Source organism: Cupressus sempervirens, chromosome 6, assembly GCF_028749045.1.
Source record: "Cupressus sempervirens isolate cs-2001-9-10 chromosome 6, ASM2874904v1, whole genome shotgun sequence".
NCBI lineage: Eukaryota > Viridiplantae > Streptophyta > Pinopsida > Cupressales > Cupressaceae > Cupressus > Cupressus sempervirens.
The window spans coordinates 332,956,964-332,981,237 of NC_143123.1; the positions used below are offsets into that span (position 1 = coordinate 332,956,964).

The 24,274-nt window shown below is 35.7% G+C and overlaps 1 protein-coding gene across 2 annotated transcripts in view; it reads right to left on the minus strand.

Moving 5' to 3' along the window:
* The window catches only part of RNEE/G (RNAse E/G-like protein), a 367,518-nt gene that overhangs the window by 190,410 nt on the left and 152,834 nt on the right, over positions 1-24,274 (minus strand). For both annotated transcript variants that reach the window (XM_089788092.1, XM_089788093.1), the window contains exons 5-7: positions 7,242-7,550; positions 7,062-7,103; positions 6,813-6,937 (exon numbers count right to left, since the gene is read on the minus strand). In XM_089788092.1, the coding sequence (XP_089644218.1) occupies positions 6,813-6,937; positions 7,062-7,103; positions 7,242-7,550 (476 nt within the window). The remainder of the gene's footprint in view (positions 1-6,812; positions 6,938-7,061; positions 7,104-7,241; positions 7,551-24,274) is intronic.

Below are 24,274 nucleotides of genomic sequence, written 5' to 3' on the forward strand. Positions count from 1 at the left end.
ACTGCAGATCTTGCTAGATAGATCACAGGCCTTCTGATTGAAATGCAGCCCCCCCAGAATGTTCCAATGCTGCCACAGGATGAATTGGCAGGTCCACAAAACACATCAGCTTCTCACAAATTGAATTGCGAGTGTTTGTCCTTCGATGTGCAACAAATGAATTCTTCAGCATAGAACAGCTTCTCAGGGACAGTGAGGCATAGAAGAAAAGCAATGGGCAAATTATTATACTTCAGCAATAATTTGCAATTCTCAGAATCAATCCACAATATGAATTGCCACGCACTTCTCAGAATCTCAGACCAAACCGTTACACTTCAGCAAAGGATTTGAGAATCAGTAAACTAAGCAAACCACAAAGCAACAAAAGAAAATAAAATTCAGTCGGATGCTTTTTCCATCGAAATGAGCTCATAACTGTAACCCCCATTGGCAAAATGTTTCCCAAATGCAACTTCACTTAAGAAGCCTCGCCAATGCAACATCATTTTAAAACATTATTATAATAAAGTGCTATTATAATAATGAAACCTTAATTAAAAAAATTAACAACTATGAGCTCATGCAATAAATAGCCTCATCCGATGCAAGTGGTGACCAACTGCCAATGTCGCCATCTGCACTGTCAAATATGACCACGCAAATTAGACTTACTAAGAATAGTAAGTCCACCACTGAGACCCCCAAAACATTATGTCAGCTCACGATGGTTGCTATGATGAACTGATGGGGACACAACCCAAGAACAGAATGGACACAACAGAAAAGGAAAATTGTATTAACTGAGAAAATAAGCTAGTACAAACAGTACAGAGAAAATAAACTTCAAAACATGCCCTAAGGGCTTACAATAGCATAAATCTGGAGATAATTTCTCCTTTCAGTACCTCTTCTCAAACTCCACTCCGAACTGACTTTTACAATGCCAAAAATCTCCTTAAATAGACCCCGGAGGGTTAAGGACTAGGAGTACATTCTAGAAAGTGCTAGTAGGCATCCACCGACCAAATAGAAGGTTCCAGAAGCTGCGTTAGAAGTCGGTGCAAATCTAGAAGAATCCAGAAATGGTAACCGAACTTCCAGGAGGCATAACTTTTGAACCGTAGCTCCGATTGACGAACCGTTTACATTTTCGGAAAGCTCTCGAAGCGCTCTATAGCCCTATGGACAAGCTTCGCTCGTCCCCCATTTTTCGGCCCTTTTTGAGGTCATTTAATGCCCCTAACCTGACTTTGAAGCATTCTTAGGAGGTCTCCAAAACCCGAAAAATTGCAATAACTTTCAAACCGTGGGGCCTATTGACCTGATTCTTTTTCTGGAATGCTCTACATCACGATTACATTCATCTGGCCAATTCACACCTAGTTTACCAAAATGATGGCCCAATTACATGCTCCTATTTATTCGGGATTTTCAAACACACTGATAGTGGAACTGTGAGAGTTGGAACCTTTATTTGACCCAAAAGGGTATCCAAAAATGAAAACACATGAAACAGAAACTAAGTCTAAGTATATTTTTTTGGGTGACACAGGATTGCCCTTATACCTCTGGATGCTCCTGCATCATGAACTGACTCAATCATTTGCAAAAGCTCGCCAAAAATGGGGACAAAATATGAGCTCATGCAATAAATAGCCTCATCCAATGCAGGTGATGACCAACTACCAATGTCGTCATCTGCACTGTCATATATGGCAACTACACGAATTAGACTTTTTAAAAATAGCACGTCCACCACTGAGACCCCCAAATCATTATGTCAGCTCACAAGGGTCACTATAATGAACTGACCGATATCTACAAAAGCTCACAAAAAATGGCGATATGCATGGATATATATTTAATATTTGCTTGATGTATACAACATGATATTGATTAAATGCATGATTCCTAATAATATAAGCCATGATATGAGTACAAAAATAATTTATTTGACACAACATATATTTAGATATAAACAATAATGTTGAATATCTTGGTTTCAAGCCTATTCAAATGGCAGCAATCTGTCATGGCAAGGTAATGAAGAAAATATAAGGAGGGTGAACATATGTAGGTTCCAACACTAGGTACACCACATCCTGAAGAATGGATTGTAGAAGGCCACATGAGGCCAAGTGGGATGGTTTGATGTTTTTCTCGATATTTTGTGAAGCCTTGATGAATGCCACAAACAAGAAATTGTTCATAAGCTGATAACGAAACATTGACAAACAGACAGAAATGTAAATGCTTCTTATTCAAGAATATGACTGTTATACATACCACAAACTGTATACATAGATTTGATAAAAGTCTGAGACAGCAATTTTAACCTCTTCAAGCTCTAGATTCAGGTCCACAACTAAGCTCCACATCTGATATGAAATTCCCAACCATTGTAGATATGGAGCCAACTCCAAAATCAATAAGAAACGCCACATACCACCAAGTGTTTGATGCCCAAGTGCTCAAATTGGTATGGCAGGCTGGAAAGTTGCAAATTTGTTGTACAGAAAACCTCTAGAAGACATAATTTGCTAATGGGTATCCCTGATCTGCTCAATAAAATTGTTGCTCACTGTTACCATTTCTAAACAATCAATTAAATTATCCTTTTCCCATAACAAACGGCTGATAACCTATTCCCAACTGAGGAATTATGTCCCCAACATGATTTCTTACTTCATCGGGCCCCTAAACTGTGAAGGATTTTTAGCCTCTGCAGTAGATCTGAAATTTCTTTAATACACAGTTGCTGCTCTCAAAAATGTCTTTTAGAATAAAGAAAATAAACCCCAAATCTTTTTTTTAACTTTCCCCTTAAGAAGTTTAATGAACTTAATTAAAATTATTTCTCCTCTAAAGGTTCAATCCTCTTGAGGGTATTTTTACACATTTATATTAAAATCAACTTGACATTACTACCTCCTTGGATTGTGTGCCATCTGTGCAGGAAAAGGGCACTCCATAACACTATTATCCTATATAAATGACTTAATTAAATCACTTTATTTTTTATTAAATTCAAACATTAGGTAACAACTTAGTTATTTCAAATTTATTCATAAATCTATCACTTGGACTGTAAACTGAAAACTGCTAGAAAACTGCCAATACCTACAACATCTTGGTGATTTCTAAATATAGCAGTGGAATTGACAATCCCTTCCTAACTCCCCATGAACTGAAAGAGCTCATACGAGCTCTTCCAATAGATCTTTTTTTGCCTGATTTTTTAGTGGGAAATGACAACGAAGAGGTAAATACCAGTGGATGCAGGGGTAGCATTTTAAGATTATGCGATGACAATGTACGATGAATGAAGCCTCCTTTCAATGCATGTTACGGAAGATTTATCATTTGTCCAATTCATGGAGCAGTAAAGGGAAAGTATGAGAACTAGGCAAAAAAATATATAAGGGATGCACTAATGTCATCAGTTCAAAATAAACAAAGATTAATGTTAGAAGGGCAGTGATTTATTAAGGGTCGTGACTCATTTAAGATTGTGTCAATTTCTGAAAGGCCAGCAGCTTTCCAAAGCGCACCCCGCTTCATGCATATATTAAGATATGCGATAGAGGATCACAAATGGGACAGAGCATAAAGAAAGCAAAAATCTAAAAGATTAATACATTACATACCAGCAATCAGCTAAGTTACTGGGTTCGCACCATTGACCAACCCTAGAATCAGGTCCAGGTGCGAAATGGGTCTACGTATGCATGAGGGCTCGGGCTGGGTTTGAGCAAGGTCTACACCCAATCTGCACAGGTCTGTAGATCCACAGACCCGTGCAGACCCATAAGGCTGGGCATGGACCCTACCTAAACCTGGGTGGACCAAGTTGGGATCCACGTGAACCTGTGAGAACCCACACCATTCACCTTATAAAGTGGGCCCAAACACATAAATGGACATTTTCTTTATTTTGTTTTGATTCTAACACTAAAATGGCACATTATGAAGCCTCCAAACACATTTATATTTGACATTTTCTCTCTCATGTAGGTTTCTCTATCTTGCTAGTTTGAAGTGAGGTGATTGTATTCGATTGTGGAGCATCAAATACTTTCCACAAAGAAGATTTGGGCATTTAAGGTATGCATTTCAACCATATTCTTTAGTTTTTTGATAAATTGTTTCAAGTTATTTATCATTTTTAAATTTGTTTCAAGTTTATGAAGTTTTTTAAAGCATACTCATCTTTTCATTTTTTTAAAGATTGTGACAAATGAGTACAAAGCTCAGTGAGTGGGGAGAAATCTCAAAACTTTAATATTGATAAAAAGGTCTCCTTTATGGAGACACACTACCAAAATTTCTCAACTTCATGGAGGTGGGGGGCTTCTTTGGAAATATATTTTTGCAACTCAAAATATAAGAGACTCCTACTACAGAGTCAAACTTCATTTTTTCGGCCCTAGAGATTAAAGGGATAAATTTGTGCGAGAGCCAAATAAGAAGGGGTTGTCAGCTAGACAAATCACAACACTCGTAAAAAAACAAGATGTTGACAAATTGGTTACAAAAGGAAAACGAGGTGGTTATAGTTTCGGGAAACAAAACAATCTCAACTCTTTCAACCAGCCTCTATACATTGTGTCTTGCCTATGCCTTATACAAACGGTGAAGATGTAGGACAACAAATCACAACCCACGAGAGAGGTCCATTAGAGAAGGCACTTAAAAATGAGGCAAGAGATATTAATGATGAAAAAATTGTAAATTGCCTCTTTGCAAATGGTCTTCCATTCAACTTGGTCACATCGCCATATTGGAGGTATATGGTTATAGCAATAAATAATACAGCTTATGGTTACATAGGTCCTCATTTTCAAAAGGTGTGCACCACCTTATTAACAAACGTGAGAAAATCTATAGAGACCAAGAAAACGAATTATATGTTGTTGGGTTCAAATAGGCATGTCTATTGTCTCTAATGGATGGAAAGATTGTAAAAATTGTCTCTCGATCAATGCTATCGTTGACTATGAGGGGGAAGTAAAAGTTGCAGAGTTCATTTCCTGGATTAACATTGATTCCATAGAGGTGGTGGGTCATGATAATGTTTTCAAAGTAAATGTGGACAATGCAAAATTTTCCAAGCTTCCAGGTGCTTTAGTAGTGGCTAGATAGGAACACATCTTTTAGACAATGTGCGCCATACACTCGCTCAATTCGGTGATACAGGCAATTGGCATCCCAATAGAATGGATGAAACAAATGTCGACGATGAGGAGATTCATATGCTTGTGAAAAACCACCATATGTCCCAAGCAATTTTCAGAACTTTCTTGAGATTGGAATTATTGAAGGTAAATTTTAAAATTTAATTTAATTAGTTTCATTTAATTTTATGTCATGTTTTGCATAATTGAATAAATATTTTTTGTGTTGTTTACATATTTTAAATGTGTTACTATTAACAAGTTTTTATGTGGCTGAAACATGGTTTGCATCTCACACAATCATTTTGAGACTTGTGAAGGTGAAAGAGGCATTGCCATAGATGGTTATTAGCAACCAATGGGGCATTTGGAAGCAATCAAATACAATGAGGGTACAAAAGGTGAAAGCATTGATATCGGATGATGATTGGCGAGCTCTTGTGGAGTGTATATTTGAATTCATCAAACCTATCATGTCTATGCTTCAATTTGTTGACACTGACGAACCACACTTGGGGCATGTCAATAATAGCATGAACACAATGTTGCAGAAGATAAAACTAGTACGTTACAATACATTCCTCTATCATGATTCTAAATTTTTAACTAGCATAGCTTACATGAACATTTGATATCCTTGGTGATACAAAGAAGAGAGAATGTTCCTAAGCACACCTTTTATAAAAATGTGGAAGCAATTCAAAAGCAATTCTCCATCGTTGGAACAAGATTACCACACCTTCGCAACCCTCACATGTGTTCTATCTCCCAAGTATTATAAAGAAAGAGTACTTGCTATTTCAGGCAGAGTGCCACGATATAGAGATGTTGAGGTTGCTAGAGGGTACAAAAGGGCAATAAATAGACTCTATGATCTAGAGGAAAGGATAGCTGTTAGGAAAGAATTTGGACTGTTTATCTTAGAGAATGACCTTCTCCTTGCTACTATCAACGGCCAAAGCAAAATGGATGCTGATACATGGTGGTACCTTCATGGTCAAGATTTTATGTACCTCCAACCTCCTGCCATTAGGATCCTCCCACAAGTAGGTTTTTAAGTTCTTTTTTCTTTTTGCTTGGCCACCAGCATCGTAGAATTTAACACTTAACAATCTTGCATTGTAGAATTAGTTTTTAGTTATTGAACTTATTTCAATTGGAATATTTGTGAACAATCAAATATGAAATATCTTGATCAATGCTGGTGTATCATCTTATCAAATGATTTATAACCTTTGCAATGTTCACCAGACCTAGTTGAGAAACTAGATCTAGCAAATAATGCAATACATTTATAATTATAATCTTCCCATTGATTAGTATAGGAATTATTGATCCACCCAAAGAATGATAACACTAATAGAATCTCAGACATACCTGCATGGAGATGACAAAATTTTGTCGTACCAAGAAGAACAGGTAAACAGATTGATTAAAATGCTTTTAGTCCTTACCTATTACATTGAGCTCAATTTAAGATTTGGACCTTAGAGAAAAATATAGACCAGAAAGGGTGATTGGCAGAGAAGCTACAACTCAACAAAATAACTACCAGTTCCAACAAGCTACAAGCTATGAATATGCACCATGAACCATTGTTTCTTATAAAATCATAAACCAGAAACAAATGTTTCATTAATCATAATCACCAACTACCTTTTGCATAGAAGATTGTCAATTTCAGTTTCCACGCCAAATTCATCGAATATTAAATTCTTTCCTGAATATAGCTCAACTCTGCTGACAAGACTAGGAGCAAACTCTTGCAAATAACTAGTTACCTGCAGATGACATTTCCACTTCAAAAACCAAATATGATTCCTTAAATAAATCGGAAGTTAGTAGAAAATGGCATAAAACATGATTACTAACTCAACATAAAAATAAACTAAACAATCAGCGGACCTCATGGTAGGTATGTGGAGAATCAACCACCATTCTTCGGACCTGGTAAAAGAAGCAGCTTTAGAAGTTTCATGTGTCACAGTACTTTACATAGGAAAATTAACAAATAACATTGTGATACCTTAGTACAGATTTTATAGTAACCTTTGACAGTCAGGCCAAGCAAATGAGAAATTTTACCTCTTCGTTAAAATAATTTTGTACAACAGAAAGTGTCTGGCCCATAGCCTTATGTAAAATTACTGGAACTGCACCCTCTGCCGCAGCTAGACTTGCAGATTTTGCACATGTCAATATCTCTCTCCATGTTTCCATCAAACTTCTCAAATCTTTAAAAAGTTCCTCAAGAGAGTGACCAGCAGCAGCAGTCCGCACAATCAAACCACAGTTAGAACGCTTCAATGCCTGTGCAATCTTTGTTAATCTTTTGCGTTCAAGTCCACCTATATTCCGAGAAACTGCAACCCTATTACCTCCTGGGAACAGTGCCTGAAATCAAATAAGAAACTAAACACAATATAAGACCTTCATAGAACCCGTATGGACAAAAGCAACAACCACCCTTTTTTATTTTAGAAAAATCTATTTGTACCTTCTTTAATGTGCCTGAAATCAGACAAGAAACTACACACAATATAACACCTTGGTAGAACCCATATGGACAAAAGAAACATACCACCTTTTTTTATTTTAGAAAAATTTATTCGTACCTTCTTTAATGTGTTATATCACACAACTAAACAATTCAATAGAATTACTCCCTCCTTGGACTAGAACTGCAATTGAACTTATTTTATTCAGAAAGCTAAACCCTCTCCTACCACTTGCTAGTTAAAAATCAGCGGATCACTGTCCCAAGACAAACTCCTTTACTTAAATTCCTAGCATGGGAGGTTTTGGATTGCTTCTCAATATCATTATAGCAAACAAGGCAATTCAACAAAACTATATATGTTCAAAATTCAAAATAGTTATTATAAAGTTTGCTACTGTCAATACTTTTATTCATGAAAATAATTTTTCACAGAATTAATGGTTGGCCAATAAAATTGGCAGCACTGAACACTTTGTAATATTCATCCAAGGGGAAACTATTCATGAGATCATTGGTTAAAGCGGCGAACTGACCAAGAACACAAAATCGCATCTATTATAGTAATAATAATATGGTATATTATTATTGATTATGATGAGGAGTATTTAATATTTATTAACTTAGCAATATTCCCATTATTACATCATTTTCTTGGGACTAGAGGCCAATAAACTCTGCAAAGCTTTGAAGCTTACAGACTAAGAAATTTGATGAAAATATTTGCACACTACTTGAGTGAAATAATATTGGGGCTGAATATTCTACGTTGCATAAACTAGAAAATGCAATGGCATTAATCCTTGATGTGTTCAGTGCACTCATGAAAAATAAGATTAGAAAAATGTGAAAATTAACTATTGCAGTCACTGATTATTAATCTCCTATCTTAAAAGATTATAAAACTGCTGAAAACAAATTCTCAGCTAATATTGAAAAATAACACAACTGCAACTTCACTTAAAAAAACATGGAAAGAAATGTGCAACACAATGAACACAATATTTTCGAACAAATTGTCCCTGGAAAAACCCCTAAGGGAAAACCAGTTCTACAGATGAGGAATTATATTAAATTTCAGCAAATCAAGAGATACAAAATTCCTTGCCTCTCATTGGCAGAACTCTGACAACCTCCTAATTTCTCCTGCTGATATTCCCCACTGCTCTTCCCACACTAACACTGTGCTCTTGCTAACACTGCAAGATTGTTTGCTAACACTGAAAACTTACAAACTCATTTGCTAGCACTGCAAATGTTTCTCCAAACTTCGTCTCTTGTTCTTTCAAATGCCCCCTGACCTCCTTTTATACTACTCCTGTTGGTAAACCAATGGCCAAAATCGATTTACGATTGATGGTCAAGATTAAAACAACTTAACAACCCTAACCAAGTTGGCTTCTAGTTGTTTCCAACAGTGGTCAATTATTTAACAAATATTTGTCTCTAACCTAACCAATTAGTTAGCAAAACAATTACTTGCTAAATAATAACAAATGGACGAACAGCTGTTCAAAGCTAACTAAACTAACAAAAAATGCTTCAACACTCCCTGATTGATGCAGAAAAATATACTGGTTGATTCTACGGCACACTCATTTTTGTCGAGATGCAATGTAGCCATATTGCTTCACAAATAGCTCCACATATCCATTCTACTCCCCTATGACATCATCCCAGATCCCAATAAGATCTCAAATCCTGCCATAACTTCATATCATGCAAAGAACCTGCATCTATGCATCATTGCAGAGAAAACTGTCTTCTCTGTTAATTTTTTTAGACATTCTCCATTGTACCATGCATGTATCTCAAAAATCTCACTCTATTGCTTTCCAATGTGAAGGCATAGGTCGTTACACAAACCTTGAAAATATCTCATAGCATCTTCAATATGTGGCATGGAGTAGATCAAGTAAATATGACTCCCAAAAAGCTAGCAACAAAGAGTAGCATTCATCTGAGGTGATCAATTATGCATGGAAACTGAATCCTCTAACCCTTAGGGTTGACATGGGCTTGCAGCCTTCCATCTTAAATTTCCTGAGCAATGTCTTGGAATGATTCCTCTAAGATACAGAAATCTTATTATACTCTTCAAGTCATGTCATACAAACTCCTTCAAGATCTGCATCAAGGAAAGTGTTGGCTCTGCAACCTGCTTTCACTAATTCGAAAGAAGTTGTAAATCCCTATTATTACTATTGAAAACTAAGTCACAAGGTTCGAGTTCGAGTTCGAGTTCGAATTCGGGATCTATAAAATTCGGATGAAGTTCGACAAGGTAAAAAGTTCGAAAAAAATTCGACATTAAATTCGCCTTTGTATAATTTATTTATTTTAAAATATAAATAATATATCTTCTAAATTATTAAAATAATTAAACATAGCTAAATAGATTAGAAATCATTACATGTATACAAGAATATAAATATAAACCACAACGCACACAAGAAATTGCAATCACAAATATTTAATTAAAGTATATTTAAAATTAAACATAATTTTGAATAAAATAAAACTACTATTTTAAATTCGATTTAAAAATTAAATAAACTAAACAAATTTTAATATTTTTATAAATTGACTAGATAATTATTTTAATTTAAATTCAAATGTTGTTAATTTCATATATTACTAACTAATGTGTAGAAATATAACAAAATATTAAAATTTAATAATGAAATGTTAACCATTAATGTTTGATAATGAAATGGTTATATTCAACATTAATACAAAATAAATGAAATATTATAAATTATATCATTATAAACAACCCTGAAAAATAAAGTTTATAAAAAATCTAATTTAAAAAAAAGGTGCGTCCACCACATTCAGAGTCGCAGGTTAGGAGCGGAAGCCTCTATCGGAACAGCAGCGGAAGCCTCTAGGCGGCAACGATAGAACCAGAGCCATCATTAACAACAGATCAATTTGTTGCGGTGACCAGTCCGTACGAATTTTTGGGGTTTTTTAAAATTCGCAAGATTTCGAATTTCATGAATGAAATTCACCGAACCTTGTGACATAGATTGAAAAGATGGCCCAATGAATGAGAGATAAATAGATTACTTGCAATTCAGGATTTCCAAAACCAGGAGGGTTGGACATACCAATATTCACTGGACTATGAATATGACACAAGCATTTAACACAATAACAAGTAGATAAATTGTTCATGCATACAACACAAGGCCTCACGCATCTCTACACACCACTTGTAGCCAAGGCATTAACATGGTAAAGAAGGAAAATGAAAATGTACACATCAGATAACATTTATGCTTTATAAAGGAATGAGTTGGGAGGCTTTCTAAAGACTGACCTGTATCTATTCAAGGGACATACAGTCCCCGAGTATTGTCACCCCTCTACAATGACAACAACATTTCTAGTGGTTCAGAAAATGTTTCACTGCCTTACATTTGCTATTATTGCTTTACAATAACTTGAACCTAGAAATGTAATTTGACTGCAAGATTCCACTTAATAATCACTCTCCAGATACTAAAAACTCAATTTCTTAAAAAAATTGAGCTATTAAAGCTCATATTTCCATGCAATCCTCAAAACTAACACTCTCGTCATGTGAGTCAAAACTCATTATGATACCAACAATATTCTCCACTCTCACCCTGTCATCGACACCATCAATAGTCTCAAAAATATGATTGTTCTCATTAAAATCAGACCCTGTATGACTATCATTTTCGTTACTACCAATCAATGTAAGGTTGACATCAATATCATGTCATCAGCATTTTCAGAGTCACTAGCTCGTGTCTCATGTAAATGTTGTGACTCGATGCAACTGTCCCCAGGAAAGTCTGTCATAACCACATGCTCCCAAGAAGAGCCTCCAACATCATGCATATGAGAAGGACTAGTAGCTGCCCCACTAAGCAAAGGCTCCACCACATGATGGTTATTGGTTGTTGAAGGTATACTTATAAAGTTTCCCTAATTCTCTTCCTGTTTTATCTACGGGGAAGACATTTTAAAAAAAGAAGCCATATGATGGAACGTTGTCATTGATGTCAAAGTTAGAGATTGTTGAAGGAGTATTGTCATTGACGTCATAGTCATAGTCTTAACCAGAACATGCATACACAATTGAATAGAGATTGTTGGTATAATATCTATTTCATTATCGTTATTAATATTAAGAAATATATATTTCAATGATTAACAAATTGGAAGATAAAAGCTTTTGTGCAGACAGTGAACATAAACAAGAACATGACCTATAAAGAAAGTGATTGTGCAATGCAAGAACTTTGTTGATGAGAAACAAATACAGTAGCCACAGTGGAAGTTTAAGGTGACTTGTTAAAGGCTATTGTATAAAAAGAAAGATACATGTGATATAAAGAGCCTACAGCAAAACAAAGAATTAAGTAAGCCATTGAATATTGAATGAAAATGATATATACAAAAGCAGCATACAATAAATGGTTACAGATGGTGAAGGCCCAATAAATTAAAGGGAAAGAGACAACGTTTATAGAGAGACATCAAAATACCATGATGAAGCATATCGGGTGAAGAAATTGCAACAACTGCGTGGCACAAAAAGATGCAACTTATTACTGGTGTTGTGAACGTATGTATTGGAACATATAGCCAATATCAGAACGAAGAGGGAAACACAGAGATATGAACCACAGTTAAACAATATGAAGTAATATAAAAAATAACTTCCAGCAATGCCAAACAATGATTTCAAGGAAAGCCCAATAGAATAAACGACATATTGTTTTTAAACAGCGACTAATCTAAGCTGGGCATGCAGCAATTGGTTTATGGAGTGATGTCAAACATGTAAGATGGAGGTTTGACACATAGCACACACTGATGACATGGAGTTCAAACAGCACCGCAACCTTAGCCAAGAATGATTTAAAACACAGTCACAGCAGTGAAACAATACAAAGAATGATGATTTTATCATTATTATTATGTTGAAAAGTCAAGCAGCATATGGAATTAACGGCAACTCATTTGGCATTCTATCTAAAACAATAATTTGAGGTAGCCAGATGAAAGACAAATGATTAAGCAGCAACTATGTATGACATCAAACCTGCAGCCAAAAATAAAATATGTTTTTAAGCCAACAATGTGAGTCAGCTAGTCATTCACAGATGCCAGGTCATCCAGCATGACAAAACAATAATAGACAGCGATAAAATTGTCACCGTGATTCTAAGGCAACCATGGGAAACCTCTTACGCAATCGCAAGCCAACATATGATGACTAAGAAGTGAATTATAAATCAGAAACCAATCTATAGTGAAGGCATAAAATACGACGGTGAGATATGATTATTTCCGTAGCAGCAGGGTGATATATCTACAGAGTAATATATATATATATATATATATATATATATATATATATATATATATATATATATATATATATATATATATATATATATATATATATATATATATATATATATATATATATATATATATATATATATATATATATAAGTCACCGTGCAAATCTATAAGAGTCATAGATCATATATATTCTAAGCAGAGACACTTTAACGTCATAAGGGTGTGATAAAATTAAGAAGCAAATAATAATTGTTAAAGTGAATTAATCAAATGAAAGAATATTAATTAATTGAAGACGCACATTTAATAATAACTAAAAACTCGTGTCTGTTATTTCTGAAGGATACAAAAAAATAAATTATATAATTTGTTGAAATGAAAATAAGTGAGAAGAAGAAAGATGAACAGAAAGGTTTGTGGAAGAAATAAAAATGAATGAGTAAAGAATAAGCAGATTGCAGTGAGATGTATACAAGATAGTGACAAACAATCAGAAAGGAGAGTTTGGAAACGAATAAGAAATCAGAAGTAAAAGAAAAATAAGAGTAAAAATCATAGATTGATATTTTATAGCTTTAGTCAGATAAATAAAATATATATGATTATATATGATATAAATTTTGAGATATAAGTTTATAATTATATATTTATATATATATAAAATATTTATTGTTATTAATTCTCTAATTAACGAATAGACATATCCCTTCAAGGAAGGGACATATCTCCTTATTTATTGTTATTAATTGTCTAATTAACGAATATATATAATATTTATAGTTATTAATTGTCTAATTAACGAATAGGTATGTCCCTTGAAGGGACATGTTTCCTTGTGACTTATATTCATTATAAATATAAAAGAGAAATCTGCCTTTGGAAAATATATACCTTGAAGAGGAAATGTTAATACATTTGCAGATATCTTTCTTAAAATCTAACATGGTATCAAAGCCAGATTACAAATGTAAGAAAACAATAGACAAAATGTTGATCCCATCGTTGTAGAATAACAACAAATTGCAATATGAAAAGTATTATGTGTGTGTCTATTGAACACTTAAGAGACTTCAATTGCGTGGATAGTTGAGATTCAAAAAAAATTGGTACTGCAAAATATATGACAAATCACATAAGCAATTAAAGAGGACCCCCGCATTGACATTGGGAGTGTCAAAGAGTTTTCGTAGTATAGTCCATGTTGCTATCAAGATCACCTTATAAGAACACATGAATGGAAAACTCGACAAAGAGAGCTTGAGAAATACAGTGAAAAGTCAATAAGGTGAACATAGACAAATGAATGACAGCTGTTCGACATGGCATCCACACAACAGGAAGGACATCCCAAAAAGCAGTATAGCGAATGTTGAAAGACATAAGGTCCGTGTAAAACCTAGAAACTTGGCTATGCATTAAAGAAGGCATTGGGTAGTATTATACAATTATATTACTCGTTGGGTACCTTTACACGGGAAGATGAAATAGCCACGTAAGGCGTGTTGTACCACCGAGTCACGAGAATTGGGTGGGACCAAATAGCACTCACTACAAAAGGAAACATAGAAATCAAACCGCAATAAGCCAAAGGATCAACAGAGTAAGTGGACTATGGGACCACCACTAAAGCGCCATCAAATCTGCACAAGAACCAAGGCATCGGGGCTATAAACGAACACACAAGATATAAGTAGGATGTTTTAGTAAGTGCGAACCCTAAAAGGGAATAATATATGTCAAATGTAATACATTGATGGCAGAGAGGATAAGTGCCAAACCGATTTTCAATGAAGGTATGATATATTTTGGGTTTTATTCTAATGTTATAAACCAATTAATTCATACTATATAAATATATGATATATGTTATGAATTAATTATTATTGTGTATTATGTTATGAATAAAAATTAAGTATTATGTTATCTTTGATGTAGGAGCATCTTGGGTTCGCTTACAATTCTGCATGTTTGAAGGGATTTTGGTTAAGTGTTGTGAAGCTTGGTAGATACTGGTGTTCGACATACTCTGGGAGCTCAACATAGTCTATGGAACTCGGCATGGTCTTAGAACTCGGCATGGTCTATGGAACTTGGCATGGTCTTAAAGCTTGGCATGGTCTATGGAGCTCGGCATGGTCTTGGAGCTCGGCATGGTCTTGTTTCCTCGGCATGGTCTTTGGTTTCTCGGCATGATCTGTGAAGCTTGGCATTGCTTAGGAATTTGGTGCCTATTGCAGGTCATGTAAGTAATTTTCCACAATGAGTTAGAAGATGAAAATTCAAGGATTAAAGAGGGCCTAGATTTCTACCTATGGTTCAAAGCGCAAGTTTTAACTCCATCAGAGCTAGAAGATATCGCGATTTTACTCGGACATCGATTTTGGGCACTTAATTGTTGTTGTTGGCTGACTTGTGGCATTTAATTTATGTATTTGTATTTAATTTGTGTTCTAGGCCGACTTGTGGCTTAGATTGGTATAAGTAGGGGTTGTGGGGAAGTCTTTAGTCATTATTCATCCATCGTGGAGAAGTAGAGGAGCTTGGAAGAGCGAATTTGGAGAAGAGCTAGTAGCTGGGGCTTGGAAAACAAGGAGATTGCTTGGTGGGCTTGCGAGCACAAGTTGAGATCTTCCTTGGAGGTTTCTACTAGAGTGTAGATCTGGACTAGCTAGTGTTTGGATTGGATCTTGAGGGATCTTGCAGAATTATTGTAATTGCTATTGTATTTGGTCATAACCGAGAAGGCCTTACAGCCCGGCACATTGCATGTAATCAATTATATTTTATGAATATATTATTGTAATTTGGTATCAAATCTTGCATTATTATTTCTTGGTATCATGTTTCCACTGTGTGGTTGTATAGCTGGGGGCTAGGACATCTCCTTTAAGGATACTCCTGCTATGCATTGTGTTAGGTGGTATCAAAGCGAAGGTTGTTTCTAAGTGTGTAAACAGATCGCTAAAGCTGAGGTAGTTTGCACCAAGACTTGGGTTGATGAAGGTTGATCTTGAAGCTGATTGATCTATTGGTGGGTGGATTTGTTGCTTAGAGTTTGCTAAAATTTTGGAAGATGCCTCCAAAAAGATTGGACCATAGGGCAATTGCTGATCTTACTGATGTTGTAGAAGAATGGATTTCAGAGAAGGTTAAAGCAGATTTCAGATCTGAGATGGAGGATGTTAGAGCAGAGTTCAAATCTTAGATAGCATCAACGGAGAGTGACATGATTGCTGAAATTGTGAGTGCTTTAGGCGGTGTACCTAGACATGTGGGTACTGAAGGTAGTTATGAGGAAGTTGCTGAAGACTTTGAAGTTGTTGGATCTAGAGGTGAGGATAGATCTGATCATGTGGAGAGACCTATTGGAATTAGGGCTGATCTGTTTGCTCAACCTGGATCTCAAGTCAAACTGAAGCATAAGATGGATTTTCTAATTTTTCAGGCATTTTGAATCCTGAAGACCTGATTGATTGGATTGGTGAATTGGAAGACTACTTTGAGCTTGAGGATATTGAGGATCTACTTAGAGTAAGGTTGGCACAAACTACGCTGAAGGGACATGCTGCTCTTTGGTGGAAAGAACTACAAAGAGATAGAGAAGAGGAAGGTGAAATGAAGATAACTAGATGGAGATTGATGGTGACTAAGTTGAAGGCTAAGTTAATTCCTGCTGATTATGAACTTGAGTTGTTTAAGAAGTTGCAGAATCTGAGGTAGAAGGATATGACTGTGAAAGATTATACAGAGGAATTCTACAAGTTGACTATTCAGTCTAAGCATCGAGAATTGTCAAAAGAGAAGGTAGCTCAGTATATTAATGGTTTGAGATTCAATATTCAAGATGAGGCTGGTATGCTAAATATTTCTTCAATAGAGGATCCTTATCAGTATGCTTTGAGAGCAGAGGAGAAGCCAAAGAGGAAGAATCAAGGTAGTTCCCAAGGGAAGGAAAAGCAAGATAGTTCAGCACAAGCTAAATCAAAAGTAGAAGGTGAACCAAAACTGTTGAACAGAGAAAGAAGGACAAGTGGAGGTGGGTTTAGAGGTAATTGTTTCCAGTGTGGTCAAGAGGGGCATAGATCTCTTGAATGTCCGATTGGTAGGACAGTTGTTGTTGTGAATGAGGTTGAAATCTAGAACAATCAGCCTAAGCAAGGAGAAAGTTTGTTGGCTCGGTGATTGGTGAGAGGACATTGGATTCTTGTCAGAAGACTAGCTTGTTCAAAACTCATTGTAAGTCTGGTGGTAAAGTCTGCAAAGTGATTGTGGATGGTGGTAGTACTGATAACTTTGGTGTTGAAGAGATAGTTCAGAAACTTGGTTTGAAGAGAATGAGACATCCTTATCCTTATAGGATTGGTTGGTTGCAAGGTGAGCATGCTTTGGAAGTGAGGGAGCAATGCCTTGTTGATTTCCAGATTGGGCAGTATAAGGATCAAGTGTTGTGTGATATTGTGGATATGAATAGTTGTCATGTGTTGCTTGGTCAACCTTGGCAGTATGATTGCAGGGCTATGTATGATTGTGTTAGGAATGTGTTTACTGTTGAGAAAGGTGGTAGGAAGTTTTCCCTGATTCCTTCGCAGAATGAAGAGCTCGATAGGAGGAACTTGAGTATTGGCAGTTGAGTTGAGTAGGTAGATTTTGAGAAGGTTGGAGATCAGCATGAAAATCAGACCTATGGAACACCTGTAGTGGATGTGAAGAAGAAAAAGAAAAACAGGGGAAAGAGTGTGCAAGTTGAAGACTTGGAGGACATGTATGTGAAGAACCAATTTAGGATTTATGTACTAAATCCAAGAAGATGTTCTTCCAGTTACTAAAACATCTTTTCGAACCTGAGGTGTCTGATGTAGGAGCATCTTGGGTTCACTTACAATCCTGCATGTTTGGAGGGATTTTGGTTAAGTGTTGTGGAGCTTGGCAAATACTAGTGTTCGGCATACACTGGGAGCCCAGCATGGTCTATGGAACTCGGCATGGTCTTAGAGTTCGGCATGGTCTATGGAACTCAGCATGGTCTATGAGCTCGACCTGGTCTATGGAGCTCAGCATGGTCTATGGAGCTCGACATGGTCTTTGGTTGCTCGACATGATCTATGAAGCTCGACATTGCTTAGGAATTTGGTGCCTGTTGCAGGCCGTGTAAGTAATTTTCCAGAATGAGTTAGAGGATGAAAATTTTTGAGATTGAAGAGGGCCTAGATTTCTACCTATGGTTCAAAACGCGAGTTCTAACTCCATCGGAGCTAGGAGATATTGTGATTTTACTCAGACATCGATTTTCAGCACTTAATTGTTGTTGTTGGCCGACTTGTAGCATTTAATTTATGTATTTGTATTTAATTTGTGTTCTGGGCCGACTTGTGGCTTAGATTGGTATAAGTAGGGGTTGTGGGGAAGTCTTTAGTCATTATTCATCCATTGTGGAGAAGTAGAGGAGCTTGGAAGAGCAAATTTGGAGAAGAGCTAGTAGCTACGGCTTGGAAAACAAGGAGATTTCTTAGTGGGCTTGCGCGCACAAGTTGACATCTTCCTTGGAGGTTTCTACCAGAGTGTGGATTTGGACTAGCTAGTATTTAGATTGGATCTTGAGGGATCTTGCAGAATTATTGTAATTGCTATTGTATTTGGTCGTAACTGAGAAGGCCTTACAACTTGACACATTGCATATAATCAGTTATATTTTATGAATATATTATTGTAATTTGGTATCAAATCTTGCATTATTATTTCTTGGTGTCGTGTTTCCACTGTGTGGTTGTATAGCTGGGGGCTAGGACATCTCCTTTGGGGATACTCTTGCTTTGCACTACGTCAATCTTGATTTTATTAATGAAAATATAAAATAAAGAGTTATGTTACAATAATTTATGTTGTTAGTAATAGATATGAGATAAATTTACTAACATCCTAATCAATATTCTTATTGGTATTTCTATATGTTAAAATATAGATCATAGTATTATATATATATGGGAAATGGAAGATATGCTTAAATGTTCAGAACTCCAAGGTATACACATTTATCTATATTATATTGGGATGATCTTATATAATTTTGCAGAATTATTTATTATCCTTGAGTATTATCTCTTATCTATATTTCTATATGAGCTATGTGCCTTGATCTTTTTCTCTAAGAATGTTACTGCAAAAAGACAGAGAGGAAGCCTAACATTTCATTAGAGGCAACCTTGAAAGAGAGGGAGCAAACTGAGGATGTCACTCAGTCAACCTTCAATGATCTCGATCCTATTGATTCAATGGGAGTAGATCATGTTGAAATGTATTCTCCAATTATCAATAAATTGTAATACTCAAGAGGACTGTGATTCATGATTATATACCTTGTGACTGTGATTTCAATGGGCCCATCCCCTCTGTACATCATGAGGAAGCGACAACTTCCAAATGATGTCACTTGTATTTACAGAGGTTACTGTAAAGTGGCTATCTTACACTAACTTGTATCATGAGATCTAATTTTGGGTAAATTGTGAATGTCTTGCATCTCAACATTCTAGGAGGCCATTACTCAGAGTAATTGGTGAATATCATTGATGTTCTAGGAGTCCAATACTCTTGACATCAAATGTGATATGAAAAGCTTTCGAATAATTGGTGAATATCATTGATATTCTAGGAGGCCAATACGCTTGATATCAAATGTGATATTAAAACTTTTTTAGTACTTGGTGGATATTGAATGTCAATATTCTAGGAGACCAATACTCTTGATGTCAAATGTGATATCAAATTAATGATGGATATCTTATTATCAATGATATCCTTGATCTTGCTAACTTGATATTACATTGAGGTAATATACATGTTCATCCTCCCTAGCTAAGAGGGAGTGTTGATATTTTATAGCTTTAGCTGGATAAATAAAATATATATAATTACATATGAGATATAATCATATATGAGATAAACTTTGAAATATAAGTTTACAATTTTATATATAAATAATATTTATTGTTATTAATTGTCTAATTAACGAATGGACATTGTGACATATATTCATTATAAATATAAGAGAGAAATCTGCCTTTGGAAAATATATACCTTAAAAAGGAAATGTTAATACATTTGCAGATATGTTTCCTACAATCTAACATCATATATATAATTATCAGATTGAAAATCTGATTTAAATATACATATATATCAGAGTGTGTTGTTAATAAAGATAAATATGTATCTTCAAGCAGAGGTTGACTTCAAGAAAGAGAAAAGGTGTAGACGCTGCAGTTAAAGAATTCATATGGAGATAATAGGAGGAAATGGTGCAAGCAATATATCCATCATTAGTTGAGTAAGTAATAGTATTAAGGTGGAGAACTGATTTGTTTGCAGTGGGTTGATGCTCACAATGACAATAGTGGGAAGTTGGTGCCTCCAGTAGCTCGGACCCTGTGAAGTGTGGGAGTTGGAGCTTCCAGTGAGTCAGTGCTCATAAACATAGAGATTGGAGCCTCTAGTAGGTTGTAGCCTACAAATCTTTGTAAAAGAACAAGTTTATATCATAGCAATTATTTTGTCGTGATATTCTCCTGCATTAGGTTTCCATCTAAATCATGTGTCATTGTGTTCATGTGCATAATTATTGATTTCAATATTTAAAGTTATTAAAGCAATTGTTTGGATAAAAAGTTTCAAACTGGTAAAGTTGTTATCATACTGATTCAACCCCCCCCTCCCCCGCCCCTTCTTAGCATAATCATGTAATCATGTGCTCTTCACCATATACCTTGTGCAACTGTCTATAGTTTTCAGGTTCGAAAGTAATTCATCCATCCTTTTCTGATGTTGTCTAAGCTTTCCCATACTTTCCATCACGACATTTGTTTGCTTCTTGAGATTAATCCTGCTATTCAAGTGGTTTTCCTACTTACTTGTTTTCCTTTGTTTTTCCATAACTGAAATAATTGCAAGAGTGCTAGTCACTCAAATTACAACAAGATCAAAATAATATTTTTTTCCTACTCCATGGCATCACAGGAAACTGCTCTAATACCATTATAATGTGCCCTGCTGGCACACTCTAAATTTATGTTGAAGAATTGCTTTTGTTCTGTTTTGAGTTTTTGAAATTTGCAATTCTTTTGTTTTTTCAAATATAGATAAATAGATACTTGAATTAAAGAAATTGAAAACGATGGTCACAAACTATAATTTGTAGTTGAACAATAACCAGTATTAACAAAGTTCACACTTCTATGCAATAAATTAATTATTGAGAAAACCTGGATCATATAGGAGATTTAACTTGAGAGCTGGAAATGATTTGCAACAATTAATTTGGACTCTAGTTGTAGTTGCCACTTTCCGCTAATTATTCACCAATTCAAGATAGACCATGCCCTCTGAATAGTGAAGAATTCAAATGCAATGCATGAAACAATGCTACAGCAGATGATAATATGAAGCCAGCAAATGGTGAACACTGCCAGCAAACCAAACACAACACATGAACTTGGAACGCAAATGCAAGGAAAGAAATGGCAGCCAACTGTATAGCTCTTCAAAGCGGCACCAAAACTCAAGGTATATTTGCAAAGAGTTTCCCATTCTACCTCCAATGCACTAGTAGATAATTAATTGAAGGGTATACAACAGCACCATTCAATCCTCGGATAAATCTCAGACCAACTCAGCAGATAGAGCAGAATTCACCTAGTGTTTCCAAGATTCAAAGTGTTGAAATGGTGAAGAATTCATTTGTCTCCAACATTGTTCAAACTCTTGTTTCAATCACTTTTCCAAACACAAAGCTATCAAAATAACATAAGCAATAGAACGAATTCCTTTCTCACAAAGCATTTCTTTTATAATAAATAAAGATGACTTCTTCAAGAGGCCTTTATAAAGAGTTCCCCGAGGGGTCTACGACCTAGGATCGTCTTCTATGTTGAGCATTTTCTTGAGATTCAAGATGGTATTGTTGTTCGCCCTGCTTATCTCTATCAACGCTGAAATCATGCCTTATGGTTTTCTCTAAGCTCATTCAGAGTTGGTTCTCATCGCCTCAAGGTTCAAACTGACCACCATATGGATCAAGTTGATAGGTTATGTCAGTTATGTACTTTGGCAGAGGTTGAGACTGAGATCCACTTCATATTTCGTTGTCCTCTTTACTATGAGATCAGAGGGAGATTTTATTGCCTTTTCAGAAACTTTTCTTCTGTTTCAATGTTCTTCTGCTATATTGATCAGCGGTGTCTTGCACTTTTTCTTCAGGAGGCCACCCATCTTCGAAAGATTACCCTGCAGTCTTTTATTCCCCAGGGGCGTATTGTAGATCAGCTCATTACCGCCTTTTTCTCTCCCTTGTCTCCACGACGAGGTTTGAAAAGGCCTTCCACCACTTCTCATTCCAGATCAATCAAACATTGTCCCACTCTCTCTAGGCAATGACAATCCTATAGTGGTTCTTCACGGCATTCTAAGGCTATGGATAGTTCACAAGTGTACCTCTCTATTACTGATTTCTTTGTAGCAAGGAAGGACCCTTAGTCCTTACCTTGTCTTCTTTATATTTTGTCTCTTGCTTTTGTTTCTTCTTAGTCACCGTTTGGTGCTTCTGCTTTGGCCGGCTCTTCTAGTTGTATGCTCAGTCCCATAAACCGTTTTGATTTTTCGTGGACATTAATATTATTATCTTATCTTATCTACCTCCAATGCAGCAATAGATAATTAATTGAATGGTATATGAAAACACCATTCAATCCTCAAATAAATCAGACCAACTCAGCAGATAGAGCACAATTTGCCTTGTGTTTCATGAATTCAAAGTGTTGGAATGGTGAAGAATTCTCAGTTCTCCAACAATGTTGAAACCCTTCTCCAAACACAAGGCTGCCAAAATAACATAAGCAATAGAATGAATTCCTTTCTCACAAAGAATTGCTTTTATAATAAATAAAGATGACTTCTTCAAGACAACTTTCACTTAAAAGCCCCTTTTCTTTATACTTAGGCACATATTTGGAAAATACAATCTATTAATTCCCTTTTGCTCAAAAAATGACATTTTCAACCACATTACGATATTCTAACACACAAGGTCATTGTTTTCTATGCCCAAGATTTAGAACTTTTCAACCCAGTTCTAACAAGTTATGACACTAAGGTGAGCACTATACAATACCAACAAAAATAGCAAACTTAGAGTATTTAACTAAATACTATTCATGGTTCACCCTTTTTGCGAAAATGAATAAAAGCATCAGAATCGAAATCTGACAGCACAGGAGTGATCTTGATGACGGAAGACAATGAATGAACCTAACAGAGTGACTAAAAATAGACTGTCACTCCAAGATCCTTGGAGCCCAAACCAAAAGTAAAAAATAAAAACTAATAGCATCACTCAACTCCTCTAACTCATCTGAGCTCATTGGAACCATCTGTTGACTTACTTTAAATAGTAAGTCCCTCAAAACAGAACCAAAACTCATCATATGCCACTAGAGAGCCTAATAACTCTAGAATTAGGTACTCTAAACACCAATATCAGCCTACAAAGACCCGATGATTCTAATGTCCCCACTATTAGGGTTAGTTTGGGACAGGTAATACCTACAAAATAATGGTTAGAATCACAACAATAACAAAACTAAATATATTATTCTACCCTTTAATTTAGCCCCAATCTTAAGGACGTCTCTAGATCGAGCTTCCTAGCTCATAGCTACCTCGCCATATTCCCAGGAGTGCACCCCTTAAGATTCTTCTTGGATGGGCATCCTCTATCCAAGGCTAATCACATATGCATATGTTGACAACATCAGAATATTTTGGCACATTAATGCTCGACCATGGCATACAATGGAGATCTTAATAGCTCACATGCTCCATGCTTGGAATTCACATTGATTCTCGGCCATGGCGGACAATGGAGATCTTAATATCTCACATGCTCCATGCTTCGAGCCTCATAAATCTTTATGGTGTTCACCTCATAGGTTAGCACGATATTATCAATTTCCATTGTTCCTCATATAATGAATGGATTTTCGTAACTATGTTCATTACATTTTATTAAATCATTTATATTCAACTATGGTATTTCTCAATCTACCCTAGTCTTAAGTCGTAACATATTTGAATAAACTTGGGATAGATAATAATAATAATATTCCATACCTTTGGTGAGGAGGGTCGAATGGTGAGGTCTACCTCCTTTGACTTCCTTCTAGCCGCCTAGTAATTCCATGCACTAACAATGATGTACCTGATGTCTCGTGGCAGTGATTATTAT